At 33.9% G+C, this 27,850-nt stretch overlaps 1 protein-coding gene across 7 annotated transcripts in view; it reads left to right on the plus strand.

Moving 5' to 3' along the window:
* GPATCH2 (G-patch domain containing 2) overlaps positions 1–27,850 on the plus strand; it is a 102,728-nt gene that overhangs the window by 34,217 nt on the left and 40,661 nt on the right. For 3 of the 7 annotated variants that reach the window (XM_083348770.1, XM_083348771.1, XM_083348772.1), the window contains one exon: positions 27,639–27,706. In XM_083348770.1, the coding sequence (XP_083204896.1) occupies positions 27,639–27,706 (68 nt within the window). Of the gene's footprint in view, positions 1–5,010; positions 5,216–8,728; positions 9,102–27,638; positions 27,707–27,850 lie in introns of those variants that run through there. The other 4 variants (XM_083348773.1, XM_083348774.1, XR_014490751.1 and 1 more) reach the window with 3 other exon arrangements.

A 27,850-nucleotide genomic window follows, 5' to 3' on the forward strand; every position in this document is an offset into this window, starting at 1 on the left:
CCAAGTGAGGCCAGTGAGTGTACATTAATAGATAAAGTAAATATGAAATTTGCCTAGGTTCTCAAAATAGAAAAATAGGTTCTATGTCATGCTAGATAATGTTAACCAGAATACACTACAATCAGTCAAAAGAACATAAGATCTCTTTTAGGAATTGCAGTGCTTCAGTATATCAAACCAATGAGAAAAAAAGATTAAGGTGTGTGGAAATGTATTGAACAAATTTTATGTTACTATTAGAAAAGGATTTTTAAAAATGAAGTGTAATTCGTTCTTGAAAGAATTCTTCTTGCTCGCCAGAATAAAATCTTATCAGGGATTCATTCAGCCTTTCTTTCTGCCAATAATATGTTATAGAAAACATGGGTGGGACTATAAAATATATGCAACTTTCTGATGTTTGCATTAGTTTATGTTGAAGTCAATGCAACTTTATTTGAAAGGTAGAAGATGTTATATTCTAGCCAAAAGAGAGACTATGGAATAATTTATTTGCAAAATTTTATTCTCCCATTTAAGTGCTTTAGATACATTTTTCCTACACTAAAGGTTAAATTTTTATTATGCATTTTTATCTTTAATTCATCAATTTATTTTTATAATGTCCACAGCTATCCATATTTATCTGCAGAATTGAAAAAGAAAAATAATTCATTGTTCCTGCTGACTGATATTCTGTGCAAATGTGACTAGAAATATTCCTGTGTGAGCGGTGGGTTTGGCACTCACATCCTAACTTGCCCGAGTGGCAAAGCAGTGGGCACTGGCACTCGCAGCCCCATGAGTGGCAGGTGCCGGCTCTCGCAGCCCCACTCGCATGAGTGGCAGACACGCACATCCACCGTTCACATAAATGAAGAAGTGCCCATGCGCAACTGCCCCTCATGCAAAAACATCCCCTCTTTCCCCCCCTTCCCCTTGTGTTGAGCTGACAACCTGGAAAGGTTGGGGAACGCTGATTAAAATTGTTTGAATAGAAAACGAAATGAAGAATACAAGGTTCCATCCTTTAGAAGCCATTGCTTATTTTTGACTTATGATCATAATTGAGCGCATAATTTTAGTTAGGTCATGATGGTCATAAAGTGGGTCATTTCATGACTACAACTTTTGGGGGTGGGAATTCTAAAGCAAATGCTGTGGTGATTAAGTGAACATTGTGGTTGTTAAATGAACTCATTGTTTGTTGTGCGGCATTTTTTGCCGGAAATCAGAAGTAAATGCTGGTTTCTGGCAAAAACGTCTTAAATAGCAGTCACATTGACTGCAGACGGCTGTAGATGCAAGCCAGATGCCAAGTGCAGTTATGTGACTGTGGGAGAGACTGGACATCATATCTTCAAATCTGGGTCATAAGTCCCTTTTTCAGGATCCATCATAACTTTGAATAATTGCAAGTTGACGATTATACTATATTAGTCAATGCAATTGATTTCCCAATAGCACAAGGATTTGTCAATAACAGGAATCATTAGCAAGGTTTCCTGTCCTGGGGTAAATGAGTCAAATATGTTAGCCAAATACATTTCATGTGTGTGATCATGAAAATATAGCTCTTGATTTCTTCTGCCTTCCCTTTCAGAAGTCACATTAAGCAATTGGTAATAAAGAATAAAAACTTCAGCCTCAGATTCTCCTTTCTTTTCTTCTCTTCCACTGGGACGATTATGAACAGTTTGAAAACATTTGTTTCTTTTTTAATGTAAACACAATCTAACTCCACTGTAATTATTCCTGTAATTACTTCCTTATAAGGAAATTTCTTGCAATTGTTGTATTTATGATAATATCTTGTGAAGGGCAGTACATATATCTGAGGCAGTGCTTCACTGTGGGGAGTTAGTACAATGAGAGAAGCTTGTTGTGCCATTGTGATGCATTACTTTTGTTCATGAATCATGATATTGCTTGCCTATACCAAAGAGGCAGAATTTATGGTGTGACAGTATAGCATTGCTTTTCATAATTTTAATGAAAACAGCAAACATCTACAGATCATCTCGATGTGACTAAGCTACTACTTTCTTTTGGTTTTTGGAGCATTGTTTAACATTCTCTCCAGACAATCAATAATTTCACTGTGGCTCGTCTTCTACAAGATAGCAGGAAGAGAATCAGGATCGGCAGGAATATGATGCTTTAAATGTTTAAAATAGGCTTCTAACATAACTGCTGTTCAGTCTAAACCCATGTACTCTTTTTTAAAAAATTAAAAAGCCCTTTAGCACAGGGCTGAATTATAAAGAATATATAATGGTGTTTTATGCCTCTGTCTGAATTGAAAGAACCAGTTGCTTATTTAGGCTAAACTATTTTCCTAATAATAATTTTAGTTTAGATGCAAAAAAAATTAAGGAGCATGTGTATTGCCAGTTTGTGCCTCATATTATAAGAAATGTTTTTTTTTAATATGAGTGTGTGTGTGTGTGTGTGTGTGTATGTAGGTCTTGGCGTATTTGGGTCTTTTCCCATGTAAGATTGAGGGTGTCTTGGCGACGTTTCGATGAGGTCCCACTCGTCATCTTCAGGCAAGCCAAAAAATTTACACAAATATGAGCTGCCACTGCTGTGGCTACTGCCTGTAAGATGGCCTTGGGCTAGGCTGAAACAGGAAATAAGATTTATCCCATGTCTGGGACTAAGCAAGTGTATTCTGAATGCTTAACAAACATTTAAAACGTATATATGTGTGTGTGTGTGTATATATATATATATATATATATATATATATATATATATATATATATATATATATATATATGCCTTCATTGCTTTTTGTTCATCTTAGAATTGGAACCCATGTTTTGCAGAAACTTTATCCACTACTATTAAGTTCATGCCTCCCAGACACTTTTTAGTACAATTAAAAGAAATCACTTGAATATTTTAAAAGCATAATTATTTAAAATTAGTGAGAATCCCTAATAGCATTAGGAAATTGATGGTGACTTATGATATCAAATTAACAGCATAATTTATTGGTGCACTCTTGTTTAGTTCTTTATTCATTCAATATTTTCTTGTTGTCATACTGTATAAATACTTACTCTTTTCAAGGATATTTTGAAGTTCATAATAATATCCTGATGCGAAACATTCTTCTACTTTCTCAGGCAGTTTTTTTTAAAAAAAATTATGCAGCAAAGCATGGCAATGTAGCTAGTTGTATACTCAGTCATCTGTTTAATCCTTATCCCCTTCACATTGTCAATACCCATCTAATTCCACTTTAACAACAGTAATTGGCTGATGGAGTAGCAGATATAGATTTGTTTTCCTGATGACTCCTTGACTTTTTTCCTCTGGTAATACTAATAGAATTCCAAATCCTTATTGGTGTGATCATGTCATGAGTAGGTCAACAGTCATGTCAAGGTCCTATTGGAAACTTCATAGCCGACATCTTAATTTAGACTTAGCAATTCCGCCCCCCCATGTGCATTTGTAAGCAGTTCTTTCAAGTCTCTCAGTCATTCCATTATAATAGAATTCATTTAATTCAAAAGGAATTACTTCATGATGTGAATGTATTTGGATCGCTGCAGTTCAATAAAAATAAATCTAAGAACATCCTTTCTGAATTCTTGATACTTTTCAGCCTGAAAGGTAGAATTATTTATTTACACATTTGTTGGCTATATATATTATTTTATATAGTTTATACAGCTCTGAGTCTGATTCAATGGTAGAGTAACCACTATTTATCACATGGCATAAAATTATTTGTCATAGATCCCTTGACATCTCCTCATTGAATTCTCATTGAAACCATTGCCAGTCAGTTCAAAAATCTATCATTTGACATTTCTGTTCTATATACTTTGATGTACCAATCACTTCTCTCCTAACGTTATTGTTGCTTGTTCAGAATCAGCAGTTGCAATCATTGTTTACCCAAAAAGAGGTTCTATTGATTTAAGTTTTCTTGCAAGTAAGAATGTTTTCAATTGAAATGCTTACACTGTACACTACTTACATTGTCATTGAGTACAACTTTTGCCATCCACTTGTAACTGTAGATTCAGCATTAATTTTGATAGAATATCAGTGGACCCATGAAAAATGTCATTCCTATCTTCAGTAAACCAACTATCTGTTCTAGGCATGAAACTAAAATATTATACTGTATAAATTCAAAAATCTTATAACAGCACTGGAAATATTATGAAATGTCTTAGCAGAATTCTATCTACGTTAAAAATAGAAATGTTTAAGGTCCTCCTCACAAAATACATTGGCTGTGGATGAGGCAATAGACCTGTTCTGTGATGGCTCCTACTTTTATTTCCCTGGAATTTCAGATGTCCCTGATCCCACTGGCATTTCATAAACAAACAACAAATTTTTTTTCCAGAACGTGGTTCTGTGTAATTAGATTAGTTTGCTGTAAGGATGCCTGTGATTTTAATAATGATTTTTATATAATTCCAATAGTTTATATTCAATTTCCATGTTTGTTTCTTGCACAAATTCTATCAAAATTGAGGCAGCTTATAAATATTTTAAAATAAATATAAATAGACATTGAACATTCCTGACAAAATAATTAGATGCCTACAGTTCTGTGAAAAAGCATTAGTCACCTTTCATATTTTTGGAACATTTGCTTGGGGTTGGTGCTGAAAGTTATCAGAAATTAATGTAAGTCAAACTAGTAGCGAAAGAGAGTCTGCGAAAACAAATGTTATCAACATTTGGTGCTTGTTTCTTTTATTTCATTAACAAAGTTATTCGACATGCATTGTACCAATGTTAAAAATGTTGTGTCACTGCTTGTATTACCATTAGTTCCACTAAGTGCCACTGTCCACTTACTGTAATTAGTGATCAGATTCTCAGATTGTGGTCTACTACTCTATGGCAAACTCCCTCAGTAACATTTGAGGGTTTTCTAGCATGAATTTCTTTTTTTCAGATCTTGATACAAAATCTCTGTGGGGTTTAGATCTGGAGTTTTACTTGGCCATTCCAAAACATTGAATTTGTTCTTCTTCATCCATTCTCTTGTAGACTTGCTTATTTGATTGGGATCATTGTCTTGCTGCATGATCCACTTGCACTTCAGCTTCAGGTGATGGACAGATGGCCTGATACTCTCCTGTAGAATTCTCTGACACGAAGCAGAATTCATGCTTCCTTCAGTGATGCCACCGTATCCAAGTCCTGAGGCAGCCAATCATCCCAAAACCATGTCATCTTCACACTTCACAAGTTGGTATGAGGCTCAAAATGTAGAATATAGTCTTTCATTTTTCTAGATATAAAAGTCCCAGACTTTTTGATTCATCATTCCATAAAACTTTCCTCCAGGAATCTGGAGAATCAAATATGAGATGATCATCAGTGTTATTTTCAGTAGCAGCTTCTACCTTGCTGATCTCTCATTTTTATCCAGTGCTTCTTTGACAATCGAGTTATAAATATTTGTTATAACTAAAGCAAGTAAGGTTTGCAGATCCCTGGATGTTTTTTCAGAGTCCTTTCTGAGCTGCACTCCTGAAATGATACTGATAAGATGGCTACATTTAAGAAGATTCACTATTGCCTGAAGTTTTCTCCATTTCAAGACAAGTCTCTTAGCCATGGATTGGTGAAGCCTTGTAGCTTTAGAAATGTTTAAGTACCTTTTTCCAAACTGATAGGCATTAATGAATTTTTAAAAGAATTTTAAATTTTAAAGAAATTGTCAGAAATTTAATCTCAATTACATTTAATTACTAGGCAAGATCTCTATAATAATCTTTGTGGTAAAAAAATTCATTTCCTGTGATATATAGGGAAACCTTGTGAGATTTATATAGGTCAGGCCCTATTGGTAACTGAAGAACTCCCATAATGGGCCCTAGTGCTGGTAATGACCTATAAAGCCCTAAATGACATGGGTCCGGACTACCTACGGGAGCACCTGCTGCCGGCATCAACTTCCCTTCGTCCAGTGTGCTCCCACAGAGAGGGCCTCCTCAGGGTGCCGTCGGTCAAAGAGTGTCAACTGGTGGCCCCCAGGGGGAGGGCGTTCTCTGTGGGCGTGCCAGACCATTGGAACCATTTACCGGTTGAGCTCCGGATGGCTCCTGACCTTCGCTTCTTCCGCCGTTACCTAAAAACTTACTTATTTGAACAAGCCGGCCTGGTCTGATGGGTGTGGGGTATTTTAATATTAATTTTATTAATTTTTATTGTAATTTGGGGCTACACTATTTAATTCTTTCTTAAATTTTGTACATTGTATTTTTTATTGTATTGCCCTGTACACCGCCCTGAGTCCTTCGGGACAAGGGCAGTATAGAAATTAAATTATTATTATTATTATTATTATTATTATTATTATTATTATTATTATTATTATTATTATTATTATTATTAATCCATTTAATAGAATCAATTAAAGTGGAGCATATTTTTTTTATACTGGCACATTGCAAGTTAGATTACTGTCTCTGAAATAAATGAAACAAGCACTAAACTTTGGAGTTCTTTTTCAATCATTCAGTATCTGTAAAACCCTCATCAAACTTTGATAGCTTCCATGGATAAAGATATACAGTAAATAAGAGAATAGCTTTCACAAAATGGCATCAGAAGATGTCAAGCGTGACATAGAATCCTCCATTTGTATTCTCAGCAACTGCTCTTCAGAGCTTTATTGTTTCTGATATTGGAGGTATGTTGTCATCATAATTCATAGGCATCTGAAGTGCTGTTCTCTGGTCTTTCCTTTTGAAAACATCAACATTGGCAGCTATCATTGCATTTTATAGAAGCAAATTTTATCATTCAGTAATATATTGTGTAATGAATCTGCCACCATTCAATGTTGTTAGCCTTGTTACATTTCAAGAGTTTGTGGCACTGATTTATAATAGTTACTCCTTCCTAAGCGGGCAGTTATAATCAGTGATGATAGGAATGGAGAGATCAAGCTGTAAGCTCATTCTCCATTGTATGATTCTTATGGGTCAACAGCCCCCTGCTCCTATTAATATCTTCCGGAAGCTATTGGGAAAGATCATCTAAGGTCAGGTGTAATTAGAATGCAGGTATTCTACATCTCCAATCCTGGGTTGAATAAACAATACCAAAATGTTATTACAGTGCCTGGAAATTATTAAAGCCTGGATAAGGAAAAATAAAGGCTTAGGCTCAACCCTACCAAAAAAATTGCTTGGGTTTAGAAGTCATCAGATTCCAAGGAGATTCCATTTGATCCTGAATGGTTTGTAGGAAGACAATGAAAACTTTGCTGTTCCAATATACCTTGGGGAATTTAATGTTCTTTCCTCTAATTTTGAAGTACTACTTTTATTCCTAGTATTTATTTGTGTAGCTGTATTTTTATTTTTGTATTACAATTTTGTTATTTTTTAGAATCTGATTTATTAAGATATGAATGCCACTCAGAATCATCAGCACGTTGAATGGTATCTGACAGACAGACATATTGAATTTGTTATCTGTAATTTGAGGAATAGGCTAACTATTCTGTAACTATTGACACCATCTCAGGTACTGAATATTGTCTACAATTTACGCATGATTTCAGCTTTCATAGCTTCCATCTAAAACTTAGCCCCCCACGCACAGACATTTCTCAGTATCTTAAGAAACTATTATTGGAGCATGTTCTTTCATTATTTTTTTCTGTAAACTTCTATAAACATCCTATAAATGTTCTTATTGGAAGGAGTGCATTATAGTCAATTCACTTGTTGTTGCCAGCTGAGAACTCAGGTCTTGTGTGTGTCTTGTTGCCCCAGCGTGTATTATTTTACACTTGTTTTCTTTGCACTTCATTTGGCAATGAGAAGGAGGGAAAGAGAGAGAGAGAGATGCTTTTGTGGTACTTTATTTTACTTTTTTTAAATAATTTGTTGTTTTGGGGACATGTCAGTGCTCATTCCTAATTCAAATTCATTACACATTATTAAAAAGTTCTGGTCCCATTACAGAAACTTGTAGAATCCTATTGCTTACCTTCCTTCATTGACCAATTTATCAGACCTGTTAATTTATTTCTACTCTCTGCTTTCTGTTAATCACCCATAACTAATGTAATAATGAAGACTGAGTACCGGTAAGTACTTCTTTTGTACCAAGTTGGTTAAATTTTCTGTGGAGTCCTTGGTGAGCAATTTTGTTTTGAAAGCCCAAGTAACTTCCATTCAGTCCACATTGGAGGGACAAAACTTACTGCAATAATTATATCTTATTTCAGCAAATTTATTTTTCTATATGTTTGTACCATTTTATGAGTCTGTAATTTTTAAAGCATTCTTAAAACTTAAAATGATCTTTACTTGTACTTTAAATCAGCAGATAATAGTAGTAGTAGCAGTAGTAGTAGTAGTATCTACAGTAAAAGAGTTTGCTTGCTCATGTTTGCCTTCTAGTCCAAACTCCTGCTCAGGCAGGAAACCCTATACCATTTCAGACAAATAGCGGTTCAGTCTCTTCTTAAAAACTTCCAGTGTTGGAGCATTCACAACTTCTGGAGGCAGGTTGTTCCACTGATTATTTGTTCTAACTGTCAGGAAATTTCTCCTTAGTTCTAGGTTGCTTCTCTCTTTGATTAGTTTCCATCCGTTGCTTCTTGTCTTGCGTTCAGGTGCTTTGGAGAATAGCTTGACTCCCTCTTCCATTTATATTGGAACTATTTAAAAACAGATTTGAGAATACAAAACACACACACACACACATATGATACAGATTTTTCTATTCCTTTTCTATACAGGAAAAGAAAAAGAATGGAGTGGATAATGAATTGTGAGAAAAGAAAAGAGAAAAGTAAGGAAGAAAAAAAGAGATGATAAGAATTATAATATTTATAAAAGATTATAAACCACTTCCAATCCGTTTGACAGTGGTTATAAATGTGAGAGTAAGATTTTTAACTGGCTTTAAAAGTTTATTAAAGAATGCATCTTGCTTGCCATTGTGTTAGCCTTTATTTTACATTTTCCTGTTTTCTAAATGTTGGCCCAGTAATAATATTTAATCACACTTTGCTGTATTATAGTTAACAGCTTTAATAGGTTGGTACAAAAGGACATCTACCAGTTTTGACACAGGAAGTAATTATGAAATAAAAGACAGATTTTTGCTCAGGCTAGAATTAGTTCAGCAATTCAAAAAATAAGCAGTCACCTTGGATTCGCATAACTAAAAGTGACACCTTTTCTTTGGCTATGGGCTAAATAGATCTTTTATAGTTGACTCAGATATTTCAACTGTCCATTGTGTTTGCTCTTCTGTTAATTAATCTGAGAATCGGTTGTTTTGCTTTGACATTGTCTCAAAGTTCATACTGTATGTGTTAAATAATGTGAGAAATTTAATAAGGTTTTTTTTTTCTTTTCTAAACTAAGGTTCATCAGATGGTTATCAGAGGTTATTTTTAAGAAGGAAAAAAGTGACATGTAAATGTAGAAAGCTACGACGGGTTTATCTCTGATACGTTTAGTTCTTTTAATTTCTGTTGTACTGAACTGTGATAGAATATTTGGGTCTGCATTTTCATAATGTTGTTTTCCATATGAAGGTTGCTAATGTAACTAGGCTCGTATGGAAGACCTACTCAGACAATTCATATTGGTTAATGAAAGAGGTGCCCTGTGTTAGTAGGCTGGAGCTGAATGCACAAATACATACTGGACGGTATGGATAAGGCATCTCCCCACAAACAAAATATCCTCCAGAAAACAAAACCTCCAATATGGAACAGGCAGTTGGGTAATGGTTTGAAAGGTTGCTGATTCCTTCATTCTCTGTCCTTTTCCTTCTTCCTTTCAAATCACATGGCCTAGTGCAGAGCTGAATGAAATGAGTGGAATGAAATACTGTAGCTGTTGTGACCATTAGGTCTCCTCCACCTGTTGCTCTAATATCAAAGTGTGAGTATAATCAGATATTTTCTTGAGCCAGTTGGTCTAGTGGTTAAGGCACCATGATGAAAAGTGAGTTCTAGTCTTGCCTTAAGTATAAAAGCCAACTGGGTGACTTTGGGTCAAACACTCTTCTCAGCCCAGTTCACCTCACAGGGTTGTTGTTATGGGTAAAATAAGAGGAGGGAGTACTAGGCATGTTTAGCTTCCTTGAGTTATTTCTAAAGTAGTGAAAGGTAGTAAATAAATAAATAATAGAATAAAATCTTGCTGGCTACAACTGGAAAGAGCTGTATTTTCTTCAAATCTTTTTATTACCACTGCAATCAAACTATCCCTTACCATGATTCAGCAGAATAGATAATTCTTTCTACTATATTAACAGTTTCAGATTACATACACTAATTAGTATGCTAACCCAAACTGTTCTAATCAGAATTTGCAGCTTAAAGTATATTTTCCAAAGTAATATTAGGGAAAAGTGCTCATAATAGTTCTTGTATATTTAAATCACAACTACAACTATATAAAGAGAAGCAGGCAGAATGAATGACTTTTATGAGAATGTCCAAATGCATAAAATATTTTCACTGACTCAGCAGTGATTCAGAACTAATACTGCCCTGTAGCAATAAACTTTGTTGATTTTGTTGGTTTTATTTGCAATTTAATTAGAATGTTTGTTTTCATTAATAATGAAATGACAACCTGATTTCAGTGGAATGGACAAAGAGTGAAAAACTCTGGTATTGATTAAATTCAAAATAATTCGTTCTATTATTGGCGTAAACTATGCTGTAAATTTTCAGTTAAAAATGCAGAAAAACGATTTTTAAAATCAGACATACTGTATATCGCCATGCTTAAAGTTATTGGGATAAAGATGTAGTGAGTGATTCAGTGATGTAATGTTGAAGTCAAAATAAAGTATTTTACTATGCTGAATAAAACTAATGGAAACATTCATTGGAGTAAGACAAATGGTGTTAAATGAGAAAACACACCATGAATTGCAAATGGAGCTGAGTTAATTTGTTGCTACAGTAGTGTTGCCCTACTGTTAAATGAAGACTGTGTAATTATCTTGCTGGCAGAGATAATGTCAAAACCTCATTTCTCCTTACATGCCTCATTTTTACATGAGGGCTAATTGAGCTGCAAGGTGACAACTGATTATATATGGCTATCATTGGGGTCCTCTTGCTCAATTTGCAAATAATGTTATATTTCTTAAGAGATTACTTTTATATCACTCGTCAAATTAAAGGTAGTAAACTTTGTACTCTTTTTAGTATGTGCCCTGTAATCAGCAATATATTATCCTGAAAGATGCAATTTCCCCCCCCCCCGAGGTCTTGTATTTAATTATTTATATATTTAAGATGTGGCCACATTTACCTTGTCTTTCTGAATATCAACATGCAAGCTATAATGGCACCTTTATAGTACTGATAACCGTCAACTATTTTAGCTACTTTTATGTTCTAGTTAAATCACTGAGATTTCCACTAAGTTAATACATACTAGCTTTTAAAATAAAAAAAATCTTTGTTTTTCATGCAAGATGCTTGATAAACTTTTTTTAAAAAATTGTTAATCTATTTCAAGAGGTTTTCAAAAGCTTTTTCATTCTGTATTTCAGATTCTGACCTTTATGTTTATAAATAACAAATTTGCTCTTAATTTAATTTAATTTAATTTAAAAGTCTGTTCTAGAATACAATCTTTGGTGCTGGTTATATGCATAAGACAATACTCTATACTGATTGTGGTTTCCTCTTCCATTTACCTGTTGATCAGCTAGTTAATGAATTATTTCAATGGTAGAGAATTATTTTGTTTGATTTATCTTTTATATTTTCTTCAAGGCAGCATATATAGAGATCTACCTTTAATTTATCCTTATAACAATGTTGTAAAGTAGATTGGATTAAAAGTTATGAGTTTCTGTGACTTGGAATAAACTTGAACCTGGATTGCCCTGGTCCTATACCAGAAACTTAATCCATACACTATGCTGTGTTTCTTCTTCTATCATTCTCTAGCTTTGATTGAAAAAATTCTTAAATTATGATCTTTTTTTAACCATTGGTATACATAAAATTATAAGGGATGCGGTGGCTCAGTGGGTTAGGACGCTGAGCTTGTCGATCAGAAGGTCGGCAGTTTGGCGGGTCGAATACCGAGTGCCGCGTAACAGAGTGAGCACCTGTTACTCGTCCCAGCTTCTCCCAACCTAACAGTTCAAAAGCACGTAAAAATGCAAGTAGAAAAATAAGGACCACTACGGTGGGAAGGTAACAGCGTTCCATGCGCCTTTGGCATCTAGTCATGCTGGCCACATGACCACGGAGACGTCGTCGGACAAGCGCTGGCTCTTCGGCTTTGAAACAGAGATGAGAGTTGGAAACGACTAGCACGCATATGCAGGGGAACCTTTACCTTTACCTTTATACATAAAATGGTGAAGTCTTCAGTGAATGTTTAATAGCTTAAGAACTTTGTTTCTGAATGCAGTCAGCAATTGTTTGATCAATAGAAAGGATTATCAGAGGAAAGGAAAATCAGTTTAGATTTTATCCTCAGGAAGGCACTCATTCTTGATTTGCATTTTTAGTATTGTCATGTTTTGAACAAATAGGAATGAAAAGATCTATTTGTGTTCTTGTTTCCAACTCACAGTGTTGCACAAACTTCATAATTTAATTTAGCATCATAGCAAAATGATGCTAAATTAAATCTTTGGAAATAATATATTTTTTCACCAATTTCTCCCTTTAGTGCAAGGAACACCAACTTCAGTAAGCTCATGCATGCTGTTTAAATTGCAAAATAAAAACTATTATTTTTTCATGCTTGTATTTAACTTCTTTTTAATTAGTGGGAATTGTTTCATTTCCTCTAGGGTACAATTTTTAAAATCTTATTTTTTAAAAAAAAATCCAATAAAACTTTTCCCCACAGGAAAAATTCTTTATAACTACTTCCAAAATTTTATTTCACAGTGACATGGACAATTTTCCTATAATGGATTTACAAAAGAAGCTGGGTTTTGAAGAATCTTATGAGAAGGGAGAAAGTATGATAAATTATGTCTATGAAGGAGGAGGTGGTGTGATGGAAGTGAAGAGGCAGTTTCCAAGGAAAGATGGGAGCATGGGGGAGTGAGAAAAAAGACATCACAAACTGGAACTGGATTGGAGAAAGAGGAAGAGATTAAGGATAACTTATTTCTAAAGTCTCCCCAAGTATATTTGTTATCGTTTGAGTAATTTAGGTTTAATCTGGCAAAATTCTGTCTGAAGGGTATAAGCAAATAAGGAACTGAACTTTGGCTGGATTGTTCTATGTTGTTCTTGAGCTGACAAAAAAGAAAAATCAAGTTCTACATTATTTGAATGGATTAAAGATTAACATTGTTAGAAATAAAAGGAAGGAAGATAATTGGCTTATTTGATCAAGATTAAAATAAATTGTTATTATTCCTTTTTTCCTTTTTTTCTGCACCTCTTACTCTTTTCTGTTGTAATTATCTTTAATAAAATTGCTACAAATAAAAGGTAGTGGCTATCCTTTAGCAATGCCAACAAACAACTTGTTTAAAATTGATGATGTTCCTAATTGCTTTTTAGAATAATACAGAAGTGATTCTACTGTATCTGCAACTGTACTCTAAAATGTTGTCATTAAATTCTCTTCCTTCAAATATAAATTTTATATGCATTGATTCCATGCCAGGTTTTAATGAAAACAATGGTATGTTTTGTATATATAAATAAATAAATGATTGGGTATTTGAGATCTAAATTTACCTTGTTGTAAAATAAATTGATATTTGAAAGAGTTATATTTTTAAAAAACTCAATAAAATAAACAGGTGGGATACAGAAAACATTTCACTATTTTTGGGAAGCAAGTGAAGTAGTTGAATCATTTGCTTTTTAGTTTTAAGAACCTTGGAGAGATTTTTTTCTGAGCAAGTAAGAAAAATCTACAACTTGCTCATATGGGCTACAATTGAGTTGTGTGCATGAGTTACAATTCTTACCAATAATTTTAAAATGTTACAGAGTCCCTTCATTCTTGGTGCACATTGTTTGCCATTTTTGTTTGTGGCAGTTGAACAAGTTTGAAAAAACATTCATGATGTTTCCCTTCCAGTGTGAAATAGCAATATGGAACATAATATTAAAATGTTACAATATTTTGTAATATTTAGAAGATTTGAAGCTCTTTCTAACTTGGTAGATCAAACCTACACTAAATTAATTGCACTTAACTCATTTGAAGTGATCTTTACATTTTCAGTTGGACTACATTGTGACTTGCAGTTAAAAGTTTCAGATATTTCAATCTATTAGCCATATTTGATACCGGATTGTAAATATGAAATATATGTCAGCATTGAAGCGTTTTTGTAATATGAACAGCATATTGAACTTCCAGATACCACAGAAGTAATAACTGTGTGGTAGAAAATGAAAAATAGTTTCAGGGGCACAATTTTCACCCCCTGGATTGATACTGTAGAGGCCCATAGGATTATTCAGATTCTTACTCCAAGCATCACAGAATTTTGTATTGGAGATTCTCCCAATTTTGCAGATAACATCGTGATAGGGAAATAGCATCCTCATAATGCTCTAGGGTAGTATGTAGAAGGGGCAGGGGAATGGTACGTGGAAAAATGGTTCAGAATCTACTCTTCACCTAACTTCCAGCAGGATAGGTGAGGGCAGGCTTTTAGACAAACCTTTTAAATGGTTTAAGCCTTGATTACTTTTAGAAAGCAAGTGAAGGAGTTGATGGAACAATATAGATATTTCTCGCTTTTTATTTCCCCTTTGCCAGGTTACATCCAACTGAGTGATCCAATAATATGGAATTGTTCTCCCCATGAATTTCTAGCTTTTGTTCTAAGAAGAAAATTGCCTACTTTATGTTTGCTATGAATGTTTTTGTCTCTATCATGCTTTTGTTTTCAAGGATTTCTGATAACTTATTTTAACACAGTATTCTATTTCTGAATACTAGTTTCTTCTTTCCATTTAATTTGTGAAAAATATAGATGAGTATATCTTAGAATGTACATATGATGCCTTCCTTACAATTTAGGAAACACCTATTCTCATGGGAGAGGAAATGTGTGTCAAAGGGTATAATTTTCAGCAGGTAAAAGTACATGTCGCTCATTAAAGAAATTGTTTATTTTTGTAATATAGTAGATGTAATGTCTTACATTGAAGAATATTATCCTAATACTCTGCATTTCTATTGTATTCATATGTACTTTCCATTATCTTCTGAAGCTGAAACCAAACAGCATTAAGTTTTTAATACTTGCTCTTTTTTAACCAATTGTGTTTCTCCCATATTTCAAGACTGTTTATTATTTGAGCAATATAAGAATATAATCTAGAATTTCAATTGGGTTAGTGCCAACTTTTATTTACCCAAAAGCAGTTTTGGTATTTTAGAGCAAACATCTCTCCTGATGCAGAGAGCTCTCTCAACAGTGGGCTGCCCTGGGTGCTGACCTCATAATTTCAAGAAGCAGGTGGAGGTGGCAATTATAGCTATGGCCACTATCTTGAACCTTCTGTACTAGATGATGAATTGCAAATGGCTGGCCTAGTACACAACAATAAACTCAAATAAATCTTCAATGTGTAATAATGACAAGACTGAAAGACTGGCAGCTATAACAAGGCTGCTTTTGTCACCCACTTTACTGTAGCCTTCATATCCATCATTATCAGCTGGAGCTAGCTCAAGAGCTGGACAAGAAGGTCTGAAGAAGGATGAGTTGTTTGCACTGAAGCATCCAGTAGGTCCCATCTGGCAGAGAGTAAATGGGATTTTTTTTTCATTCTGCCTGTTCAGTGGGCCAGAGCTGTCCATCATTTTGGGCAGAGATCTGATTGCATCATGCTGTGGGACAGTATGGCTCAGTTGTTTAATATAGCACTGATAATCAAAATAACAGAGAATTGCATTTTTATTCATATTACTATTTTCCCAAAATTATATAGCAAAAGCAGTGTCCTTAAATTACGTTTAAACACTGATGTCCTACACATGCATATGCAATTACTATTATATACTTCTAGAGAGATGACATTATTGTCATCTGTTTAGCGATATTTGGAGATTTCCTCAAACACAACAGATATTGTAAATGCTTCTTCCATTTGACTAAGCCTGTAGCAAATTTCAAAAAGCAATCCTACATTCTATTTGGGTAATTGTTTTATTGTATCAGAACTCTATTCTTTCCTTCAGTCCAAAAGCAGATTGGTTGAGTTCATACCATATATTAGCTTTAATATATTAAAGCTGAGCAAAGCATTTAAAGGGAACCTCCTCAGTGTCCTTTCCTTGAAACACTGCCCTAGTACATCCCTTGGAAGCAGCTTTGAGGATTTTTTAAAGTTTTTATTAAATGATAATAATAATAATAATAAAGTTGGAAGGGACCTTGGAGGTCATCTAGTCCAACCCCCTGCTCAGGCAGGAAACCCTATACCATTTCAGACAAATGGCTGTCCAGTCTCTTAAAAACTTCCAGTGTTGGAGCATTCACAACTTCTGGGGCAAGTTGTTCCACTGACTAGTTGTTTCAACTGTTAGGAAATTTCTTCTTAGTTCTAGGTTGCTTCTCTCTTTGGTTAGTTTCCATCCATTGCTTCTTGTCTTGTCTTCTGGTGCTTTGGAGAATAGCTTGACTCCCTCTTCTTTGTGGCAACCCCTGAGATACTGGAACACTGCTATCATGTCAACCCTTGTCCTTCTCTTCATTAAACTCAACATACCCAATTCCAGCAACCGTTCTTTAGCCTCCAGTCCCCTAATCATCTTTGTTGCTCTTCTCTGTACTCTTTCTAGAGAGTCAACATCTTTTTTACATCGTGGTGACCAAAACTGGATGCAGTATGTGGCCTTACCGAGGCATTGTAAAGTGGTATTAACACTTCACGTGATCTTGATTCTATCCCTCTGTTAGTGCAGCCTAGAACTGTGTTGGCTTTTTTGGCAGCTGCAGCACACTGCTGGATCATATTTAAGTGATTGTCCACTAGGACTCCAAGATCCCTCTCGAATTGTGCATGTGCAGAGAATTCATTACTTTGTCAACAAACCCACTAGAGGTGCTCCTCTTTATAAGCATGAGAAACCTCTGCAAGCAGCTGTGTCACATCTACTATGGGATGTGGTTACTTCTGTAGTTTGCAATGTGCTTCCCTTGTGCCAAATCAGTTCATGAAGTGCCTTTTTTAATATTTTGCACAGCCCCACATAATTACGCTTATTCAAGTAAAACCTTGAAATAGGGAGCCTTGCAGAAAAGAAGTTCGGTCGTTTCATGCAACTGTAGATAGAGGAGGGTTTTGTTATGTCTTCTGGGTCAGTTATATGCTCCAGTTTTGTATTATGCTACAGATCTCAACTGTTAGAGGATGAGCTGAGCATACGGTCTACTGCTTATTCTGCTTTTTTGCACAATATGTACCTTCAGTCGTTTGATAATTTTTCAATTCTGGCCTTGATTGCATTAGTTTGAATAACTTGATTTCCCCTCAATTTTTGTAGAAATTAGTTATGTAATATTTTTCCTTACCAATATTATGTTTATATTTTTATTATATTATTTCAATATTGATATTTTGTTTTCTGCTCATTCAATAAGTTCTAATTTTTAACTTGCATCAGTGCTCTTCTTTGGTGTCTTTACATAAATAGCCAATTTCTTTCAGTTTGACTTAAAGTAAATCTCTGCCTCCTATTTCAGTGAATCAAGTGTTATCTATCAATATCACTATAACATGTAACGTATAGTGCATAGTCATTAGTTTTCTTGTTTTTTCTGTCCAAACAGTCTAGTTCAGTTTGTGAACATTTTTTCTAATTTATTTTTGTTGGAGAGAGACTGGTGGAGCCAGGGGGAAGAGTTAAGCAGGAAATTAGTCTAGAATCCTTACAAGGCACAAAAGGGCAAAGTCCAACCCCTCTTGAATGCTATTGAACCTTATATAATCCTACCCAAAATCAGCAAATTCATATGCGGAGCTGGTTATTCACACCTAACAATTTCAAATATAATAGTTATTGCATAATTATTTGTATGTAATTATTCATATTTTAACTACTCTTTGCCCTGTGCTTCTAGAATAAGAGGTTGCAGTAATTTATTTACTTAGCTTATTCAATTATATGGTTGCTCATCTGAACAAAGCTACCCATCTCAAGAAAGTGATTATGGGAGCCTAACAAAAATTGAAAACATCCTATCAATACCAAAACAAATGCATAGTACATATGTACATAAGTACATAGTCTAATCCTTAATATTTTTATTAAGTATTATTATTACTTATTACTATTACATAACTACCTAGAGACAGTGATGGACTGGAAGAAGGCCAACATACTGAATAAAAGGCAATCTTTGAAAGCAATCTAGAAGTTGCAGCTTGGACAGAATTACCGTGACATTGATACAGCACTATATCTGGCTTCCTCTGAGTTGCCAAACTCAATTTCAGGCACTGATAGTACTCTGTAAAATCCTATATGGCTTAGGGGCCAAGAACCTCGCTACCATTAATCCTGTGCATTAAGTACTTCTATGTAGTTCCATCTGTACAGATCTGAATATAACCAAGTAATAAGTTTTGTAATGCCATATACCTCTGTTCAATATTATAGCTTTAAAAAATAGTGTGAACATTAAAAATACATACATTTAGAGAACAATTTTTGTACCATTAAAGTTTTACTATTTTATAAAATGGATCTGTTAAAAACTTTTGTTTTATTTACCGGTATGTAATTCAGTTTACATAATTGGACATCTCACGGTGGTGACTCTGGGCAAAACATAGCCAACAGTAAAAATTAAATAATTGCCAGCAAAAGTAAAAACAAACAGTTGAACTATGATTCATATAAGCAGTATGACGTTTTAGCCAGTAAGAATCTACTCAAATAAGACAATTCTGACTTGAGGGACAGAATAAATAAAAAACATTAAATGCAGAGTTCTAAATATTTCTATTCAGTAAATCCTGCAGATTTCAAAGAGGTAGGTAGGTGAGTTTAAGTTTGTAGCATAGAGCACGTGACATATGCACACCGTCTTATACAGCTAATCCCTTTGTATAAGCATACGTAGTATTCTGTTGTACTGTAGGTTTAGAAACTTTCAAATGAGCAGTGAGCTCGGCAGTATTAAAACTACCAACAGAGATGTGATTTAATTTGCTTTATAGAATATAAGAACACATATTGTGGAAACCACAAACAATCAAGCAATCAAGTCTTTCTGGTTATCTGTTGCCACCATTCCTTGTGCACAGAGATTCTCACTGCAGCTATTACTATAAAACGTTCCCTAAGTACATAAAGGCTCTAATCGTTAAGATTTTTATTACCAGCCACCCATACAGAGCTGCAAATTGCCTTGTTTCAGATTTATTATGTATTACTCCAGAAATTCTATAAAGATCAAAAGAACTGATTACAATGTTGACCTTTGCATTAACTCATCTGAATTTAAATTCAAGTGTTTGATTTGGGAAAATAAGTCCATTTATCATAGGTCTGCTACAGAGGGGATTGTGCAGCCCTGATTGGGAGTGCTGAAACCAAATTCATTTATTGAACGTGGGCTTGAAAATTGTTTGTAGGACAAGAGAAACAAAAGTTTGACCTGTTATTCTGGTGTGTCGAGGGAACAATGTAGCAGTTGCCCTTTTCAAAACATTTAGTGGTCAATCTGAAGATATATGATATTAATAATTAAGACAGGGAGACAGGTAAATTATAATTAGGCTTAACACAAATTATCTTTTTAGATGTGAGAAAAAGTAATACAATATAAAGGTTACAGCTAAAAGATGTGGTAGAAAGGAATTGGCACTGTGAAGTAGTGGAAATATTTTTTTCTCTCTGATAGTATGCATTTACAATATATTTCTGTTGCCCATAATTTACAGCATATGCAGTATACATGATTAATAAATACATAAAATGTAGTGAGGATAATATCCATTCCTTTATCTTGACACATTCACCAAAAATGTAAGGCAAAAGATGAAAGTGGAGGTTTTTTTTTCAACTAAAATTAATTATTAATTGGTTAAAATGCTCATTTCAGGATGAGGGGTACATTATGTATTTTAAATGCACTCAGTTTCATTTGCCAAGTATAAAGTATATAAATGAAAAAAAATATTGCCAAACTCAAACAGATGTATTGAAATGATTGAAAAAAAAATAGGAAATTCAGAGAATATGAGTAAAGTGTTAAAGGACTATGTATTCCTTCAACATATTTTTGTGAAGTGCTTGTCAAGTTAATAAGTAAACAAACTCATTTTCTGTCTAATTATTCTGTCCATTGCATTTTCTAGGTCTTAAAACTAAAATTATTTCCTAAAAGTTTAATGATGCCATCTTGACTCAACTTTCATTAATGCCTGAAGTTAGTGCAAAAATTGTATTGTACAGTAATAGTGCTTGCATTAGCTTTTGGTTCTCTCCTTTCATATATTGTTATTTATTATCAATTTGTTTTCTTATTTGTTTCTCCCTTCTTTTTTCCCTTGCATTTTTCCCATTGAAATAGTAGAATGTAAATGTAAATTAGGTCCATTTGTGTGTTTTTGTGGAGAGGAGTTCTATTTTCACATATTCATGAGTACCAGCTTGTGAAAAAATAATATTTATGTTTTGTTCTAAAGATAAGCAATTCCAAAAAGATGTCCATAAAGGCTGAAAGTGGCTTTTTCCTCTGCATTTCTTTCCCCCCTTAAAGGGTGTGAAGCAGAAAGACTTTGAATAAAACATTCCTGTGACATATACAGACAAAAAATCTTATTGGTGTTTGTAGATGTGACGGGTCAGATGTCTGTCAATAGTGAGGTACTAGTACATGGCATGACAGAATGTTTGCTGGGTACTCTGTCATGCTATTCTGTCCATGAACAATTTAATGAAAAGGAGAAGCAGGTGGAATCCGAATCTGATTTCTAGTGTGAAATAAGCTTGCCTTGTTGCATGGTTTATGGTGATTTAGAACTGTCAAGGCACTTTCAACAGCTGGTAAGATGGACAGGTTTTACTAGCAAAACTGAGCCACATTTTAACCGAGGGAGCTTCATGAAATGTTTTGAATGTATCATAGTACTATTTGGGAAATTGAGTAATATCTATATGATATTGTACTGCTGCTAAATCTCAAATGTTTTGACAGAAGAGTATATTATTATTAATATGATATATATTTCACTTTATTTTTAAAAAAATCAAATCTGGATATTTCAGATCCTGCATGCATGACAATTCATTAGCTGCAAATGTGCTTGGCTATTTCTTGCTTGCAAAATCTCAAATATTTTTATTTTTTTATTTTATTTTAATTCCATTTATATCCCGCCCTTCTCCGAAGACTCAGGGCGGCTTACAAGCTTAGCAGTCCCATGACATTTAACTACACTAGATTAGGGCCAATTTAAAATTTCACAGCACACGTGATAGACCACAGTTATCAATATTCTCAAACAGATATGCTGCTGTTTTAAAACTACTTTCAGCTTGAGAGCCATTCCATTGTTTACATTCATGTTAAGGACGCATTGTGGGAATTTTAACAGATAACTGGAAGGCTTAAAGTACCTGTTTTATCCTTAGTACACCCAGCCTTTTTGTAAAGGATAAAAAAGAATTTGGATTCTTAGGATCACAAAATGGATGTAGAAGGGCTGCTCATTTTGTATCTTTGGTTCTGGGCTTTTAGCTGTCTTTCTGTGATTGTGAAAGCACTATTGATTGAATTGGCTAAGTAGTAACATCATGAACAATGGGCTTTGGACTTTACCTTAAAGTCATGTTTAAGTAAGTTCTATTAAAGAACCATTTTGAACTGGCAGGAAACTATCCAGCAGAGAAAGAATAGGCCCTGTACATTAAACAGAAAATATCTTTAATATGATATCCAAAGAAGAGGCTACATTTATCTTCACTGAACTACATTTTAAATACAAAACTCTTCTGAAATATAACTGCTAGCTATCAGTGAATGATTAGCTTCTTGAATGTTGTCTTAAATGCTATCTTAAAGTATAATGGTAGCAGGTAATCGTTTGATTTAGATGAAAAGAGAAATAATACTATGGGAATGAATATATAATTCTCCCCAATTTAGCAGCAACTCAGAGTTACGATATTGAAAATTCCTTTAGAACAAGATTATGATCCTTTTTTCTTGCAAAAGGAGATCCTTGGCCTTCAATAATGAAGTACTTCAGAAAATGGTTAAGGACAAAGCAAAAGTGTTATATATAACACTTGTTATATGTTATTATATAAAGATTACTGAATAGGGCTGGGAAGTAGCTACTTGATTTAGTTATTTTCATATAAAATCAATTATTTTCTTCTATCTGGAGCAGTTGTTATAGAATGATTAAGCAATCTAACTCTTTTCTTAAAACAATAAAATCAACCTTGAGTTACTTATCAAGTAATACGAAGTAATGGAGGTGGAATCAAAAATAACTTTTAAAAAACCCGTCACATCATGGACTGGTGTGAAGCTTTCTAGTATTTTTTAATTAGAAGATAATAGTATAATTCTGCTTTGGAACTTAATTTGGGGGTCTTTATTCATTATTAACAAGCGCTAGAAAGCTTTTCTCATGTATGTTCATAGTGGATAATATATTTTTCCTAAGAGTACATATAATTGTAAACTATTGATGAATTAAATAGAATAATTCAAAAAGTATTGGGCACCCATTCCGTTTATTCTAATTTTTCCCCCCAAAGTAATCCCTGTAAACTATCTAAGGCTTCATGTATAGCAAACTTATTTTTAAATAGATTCCAGTGAAACCTGTGTGATTTACTTCCATTTTACATTGTTAAAATCAGATTGTAAACATTCAACATTATTTAATGTTTCTAAATCCTCTAATACATTTATTTTTGTATGTCTTATACCACTTTTTTTAAAAAAAATATTCACGATAGAAAGGTTTTATAAGCAATCCCTTCCCTAGCGCTCTCCTTTTGTGTGGTATATATTTCATGCTAATAATCAAGGATTACTGTGGGTCAGCATGTCATATCCCAATGGTGTCTAGTGAGATGGAAGGTTATCTTACATGTCAGCTAGATAACCCTGTGAACAATTTTGAGCAGTCAAGATAATGGGACTGAATTCTGAAGCAAAGTAGAACTCTAAAATAAGGCCAAAAATATCCCAGAATACAGTGCTATGTGTCTGCAAAATAATATTTCTTACAACTACAGTCACCTTTTGGCATCATTAGTCATTTAGGTCTGACAACATTCTCCCTAACAGGGTACAATTAAGGGAACGGTAGAATCAAGTGCATACTCCCATAGTGAACAAGAGAACAAACCTTAAGTCCTGACAGTGCTTACTTAAAACTTAAAACTAATTTCCATTAAAAAATAAATATTTTTTTCAAAGAATATATATTGAGATGTAGAATAGTTACATGATACAATTAAATGATACAATATTACATTGAAGGTATGTCTTCCATACATTTGTGTTTTAGGGCAAAACTGACAAGATTAGCATTCCTTTGCTAACATACCTTATTGATTAGATCTTTCAATAAATATTAACAAATATCTTGTGACACCTTAAAAACTGACATGTATTATGTTTTAAGATTCTGTGGATTATAATCTGTTTCATCAAATACAACTGAGTATTATCCTTATTTGAGAAGCATAATTTCTTGGCATTGGTCATCTAATGGTGGCTTGGAGTTATTTTATATTGGCATCAACTGTACCTGGTTCCAGGTGTTTCTGATTTATAACTTCCTGTATTAATCCAATAAGACTGAAACATTCACTGTATTCTCTCCTGAAATAAAACATGAATAGGCAGATTTGTTCGAGTTGTATTTTCCTGTACAGATCCTAGGACTTGGATTGGACTTTTTTTTTGCTTTGTTTTTGTACATAGGACTTTCCTCTAAGTGCAAAAATCACACAGTAATGCACTACAACATTTAAAATAAATAGGATTTTTGTCCTTCATTTTAGTTCAATTTTTTTTATTATAATACACCAGTGTCAATCAAGCAGGAATTCAGCCTAAAAGCTCATCACTTCTTGATTGCTTGTTGCAATTATGAAAAGTAAGAAATAGTAAGACTAGATGTATAGAAGATTAGATTCAAGTTGTTTCCTGAGCTTGCTTTGTTTGTAAGTATAATAGTGACACCAAAGAAAACAAAAGTTGAGTAATTGGCTGCCTCTCCCTGCTTTATCATCGGTACTAATCGAATAAACCTAAACCTAAACCTATTTACAAGTCTCTTGTTTGAAAAAATATATATATAAAATGCACTTTGTGTTTCCTCTTTATACTTCTATATAAATGATCTTATTCATGCCTTAGTGTTATAGAAAGAGATTACATACAGAACATCGATAGCATCTTGAAATGAATAAACTTTGTAGGTGATAAATGAAAGAAGCCTCATACAAAGGTATTTCTCTTCAGCTACTCTGAAAGTGCTATCTTAATAATAGATGACAAGGTGACTTATATAGCCCTTGGTCAGCCAGTAGAGGCCACTCACTGCGTGCTACATAAAGCTGGACGCTGATTTGGCAATATATTTTTCCTTCTTTATGTCTCTGTATACTCACTCTAAACATAGTACAATTACCTCATCTGAGCCTGCCGACATCTTTCTAACTTTTTTGTTGTTCTTCACATCAAGATTTTTACTCTAACTGAATATACTGAACAGAATTGTTTAATTACAGCTCCAATATTCTTTCTGTATGGCAGCTTTCTAGGATTGTGTAGGATTGTGTAAATACATTTGTCCATTTGCATGTTATGTGTAACATTATTCTGAATTTTAAATGATTAGAATTTGTGCGTCTTAACCAAAAACTTATGTCATAGCATATTTTTTCTGCATGTTCAACTCTCCCAAAGGGATATTTTAAAGAGTAATTCATTTAAAAATTTCTGACTGATGTCTGTATACTTTGAAATAACCACATAATTTTGCCCACATACAGATAGTCTTCAACTTACAACCATTCATTTAGGGACCATTCGAAGTTACAGTGGTATTGAAAAAAGTGACATGACCATTTTTCATATTTGCAATTGTTGCAGCATCCTCATGGTCACAGGATCAGAATTCAGACACTTGGTAACACGCGTCTATTTATGATGGTTGCAGTGTTCCAGGGTGATCACCTTTTGCAGCCTTTTTGACAAGCAAAGTTAATGGAGAAGTGAGATTCTGTTAACAACCATGTTACTAACTTAACAACTGCAGTGAGTCACTTAACCACTGTGGCAAGAAAGGTCATAAAATGGGACAAAATCCAATAATTGTCTTGCTTAGCAATGGAAATTTGGGGCTCAAATGTGGTCATAAAAGTTGAGGACTACCTGTATATAAATTTGCCAGAATGCTCTGACTTGGAGCTGACACATTTGAAATCTCAGTTTACTTCCAAATAATATCATATATGTCTTTTCCACCTACAAATCCGTAAATCCACCACAATCGCTCAGTTTTTACAACTGCTGATAGCATCAAGAATAAGTTCTTACATGTTCAAGAGGAGAAAGACTGCACTGAATTTTTATTCACTTCCCAAGTGGAACCAAACTGTTAGGAATAAATGCAAGCAAAGGAAAAGCTTCTCCCACCCTACCCTAAAATATTTTTTGATACATGGAAAATAATCTGAATAACATTCAACTGTTGACTGCATAAAACATGCTTTTGTTTTGTGTATATTGTGTGGGTTTGTAAATTGTGTTTTGTTTGGTGTTCATATTTTCCTTATCCTTTCCAATATATCTAAATGACTTTTCATGGAATTTCCACATTTATTAAATTATGGATTATGTAGTTTGGCAAGCTGGGGGCTTAGAAACATTTTTCTGTAAGTATGGCTAGAGGTAAACAACCATTTTTAGTTCAGAAAATAGCTTCTGCTTCTGTCAACACATTGTTTATTTTCTCCATGAGATAAAAAGTTCAGTTTTCTGATATTTGTACCAAGATAAAGTCAGTAAACAAGATTAATATAGTGTGGAAAAGGTTGTCAGCAGCCCTGGCAAAGGAAATAAGTTGCCTGTACACAGAACATACTGTAAACTGAATAAAAGTGTCAGGTCCACCATGAGATAATGTGATCATGAACCTCTAACAAACCATGACATAGGCACAGTCGGCTTTTCTTATAGCCACAGTGTAGAAAATGGATTACTATATTCCAGGGATACCCACTGGAATAGCATGAAAACCTCATTTTGAGTTTAATGCAGGATGTAACTCGAGAGCTGCGCCAAATGTTTACCTGCAATGTTAAAATAACTGGTAAACTGTTAATGTTATAAACAGTCAATCATATCAGTTACTATGATTTTGGTATCATTGATACTTCATAACCACCAATTAACCTTTCATAGCTTAGCTTATATTATTTTAAAAAGTAAGGAGATCTAGGGGTAAGGTAAGTAAGTAAGTGATGTGAAATTACAATGACAGAAATATATTTGTATGTCCTTCTTGCTTAGTGATATTTAACATTTCAGGAAGTATCAGCAATTTGTCACCATTTTTAACAAAAAATAAACATGTTGTTATGTTATCTCTGGATGCCTCTGTTCTGTGCCAGAAACCCTGACACTAGACCACATAAATCTTTCATTATCAAAAAATGATAAATTGTACCATTTGTAATTCTGGGGATTGAAAATATTAGAGGTTGCCCTTGTTTATACCAGTTCAGAATCAAATTGTCTTCTGCACCTAGTAGATGGGCTGGCATTACTGGAAACTGTTGATGAGGCAATTACAATTCTACATCAGGCATGAAAATCTCCATCCCATAGCTGTCTGTTTTAGGCCTCCTGCACAACCTTTCTGCCTTCACATAGAGAAATGGGCTCATTTTGACACCAGATCTTGGGTATAATTTTGTATAGGAAGTTTGCTAATTGTGCATATACATTGCCACGGGAAGTTTTCTAACTTTTGGTCATAATTTTGAAATTTTCCAAGCATGAGTTTGACCTATACCACTGATCATATTTGTTATCCTACATTTTATCCGGCATTTAAATCTTAAATAAATCCCTTCTCTGTAGCATTTTATGTTTAGATCCCATGTAGAAGTGAAGTTATTAAAAACTGAAACAGCACAAGGACTTCTTTGGCTATTTTTTTAGTGTCATTGGGGTGCATTGTAATTTCACATTACTTACTCACCCCTAGATCTCCTTACTTTTAAAATAATTTAAGCTAAGCTACAAAAGGTTAATTGATGGTTATGAATTGAGTAGTGCATCTCTAAGAGCCACTATGTGCTCTCTTCATTCTGGAGTCTTGGGTAGCAGAAAAAGCTTAATTATAAATAACCCTTGTGGTTTTCTATGCCCATTACTGCTATACAATGCAGTATTTTATGCCCATCCTTTGGATGTTCATTGATAATTCTGATAACTTCTTCAAAATAATGTAGAAATACAGAAGACTGGAATAGCCTTGCTGGAATATACTATGGACTGGGTCTGCTCAGGATATCTTATATTCAAAGAAGCTTGGTATACAAACTGGTATCTCCACAATCAGCATCTGTAATATCTTAGTATTTCCAAATAAATATTTTTCATGCTTTAAATACTTTTAAATTCCAATACACAACTTATAATACTTGTGATTCTTTTAGATTACTACAACAGGCTCATGTAGTAACAAAAAAGCCGTGCTTTTATCACAGGAATTCCATCACCATGAGTAAGTGTCTGTATTATTCTTTCATTATTTCTTTTAGCTTCCTTTGCATATCTCCCAGTTTGAATTATATATTAAATTTTGTCCTAATTATCCAGTCAAAAGTGCTGTTCTTTCCAGTATTTTTGTGGAGAAACATATGTGTTA

This window comes from Vipera ursinii, assembly GCF_947247035.1.
Source record: "Vipera ursinii genome assembly, chromosome: 1".
Taxonomy (NCBI): domain Eukaryota; kingdom Metazoa; phylum Chordata; class Lepidosauria; order Squamata; family Viperidae; genus Vipera; species Vipera ursinii.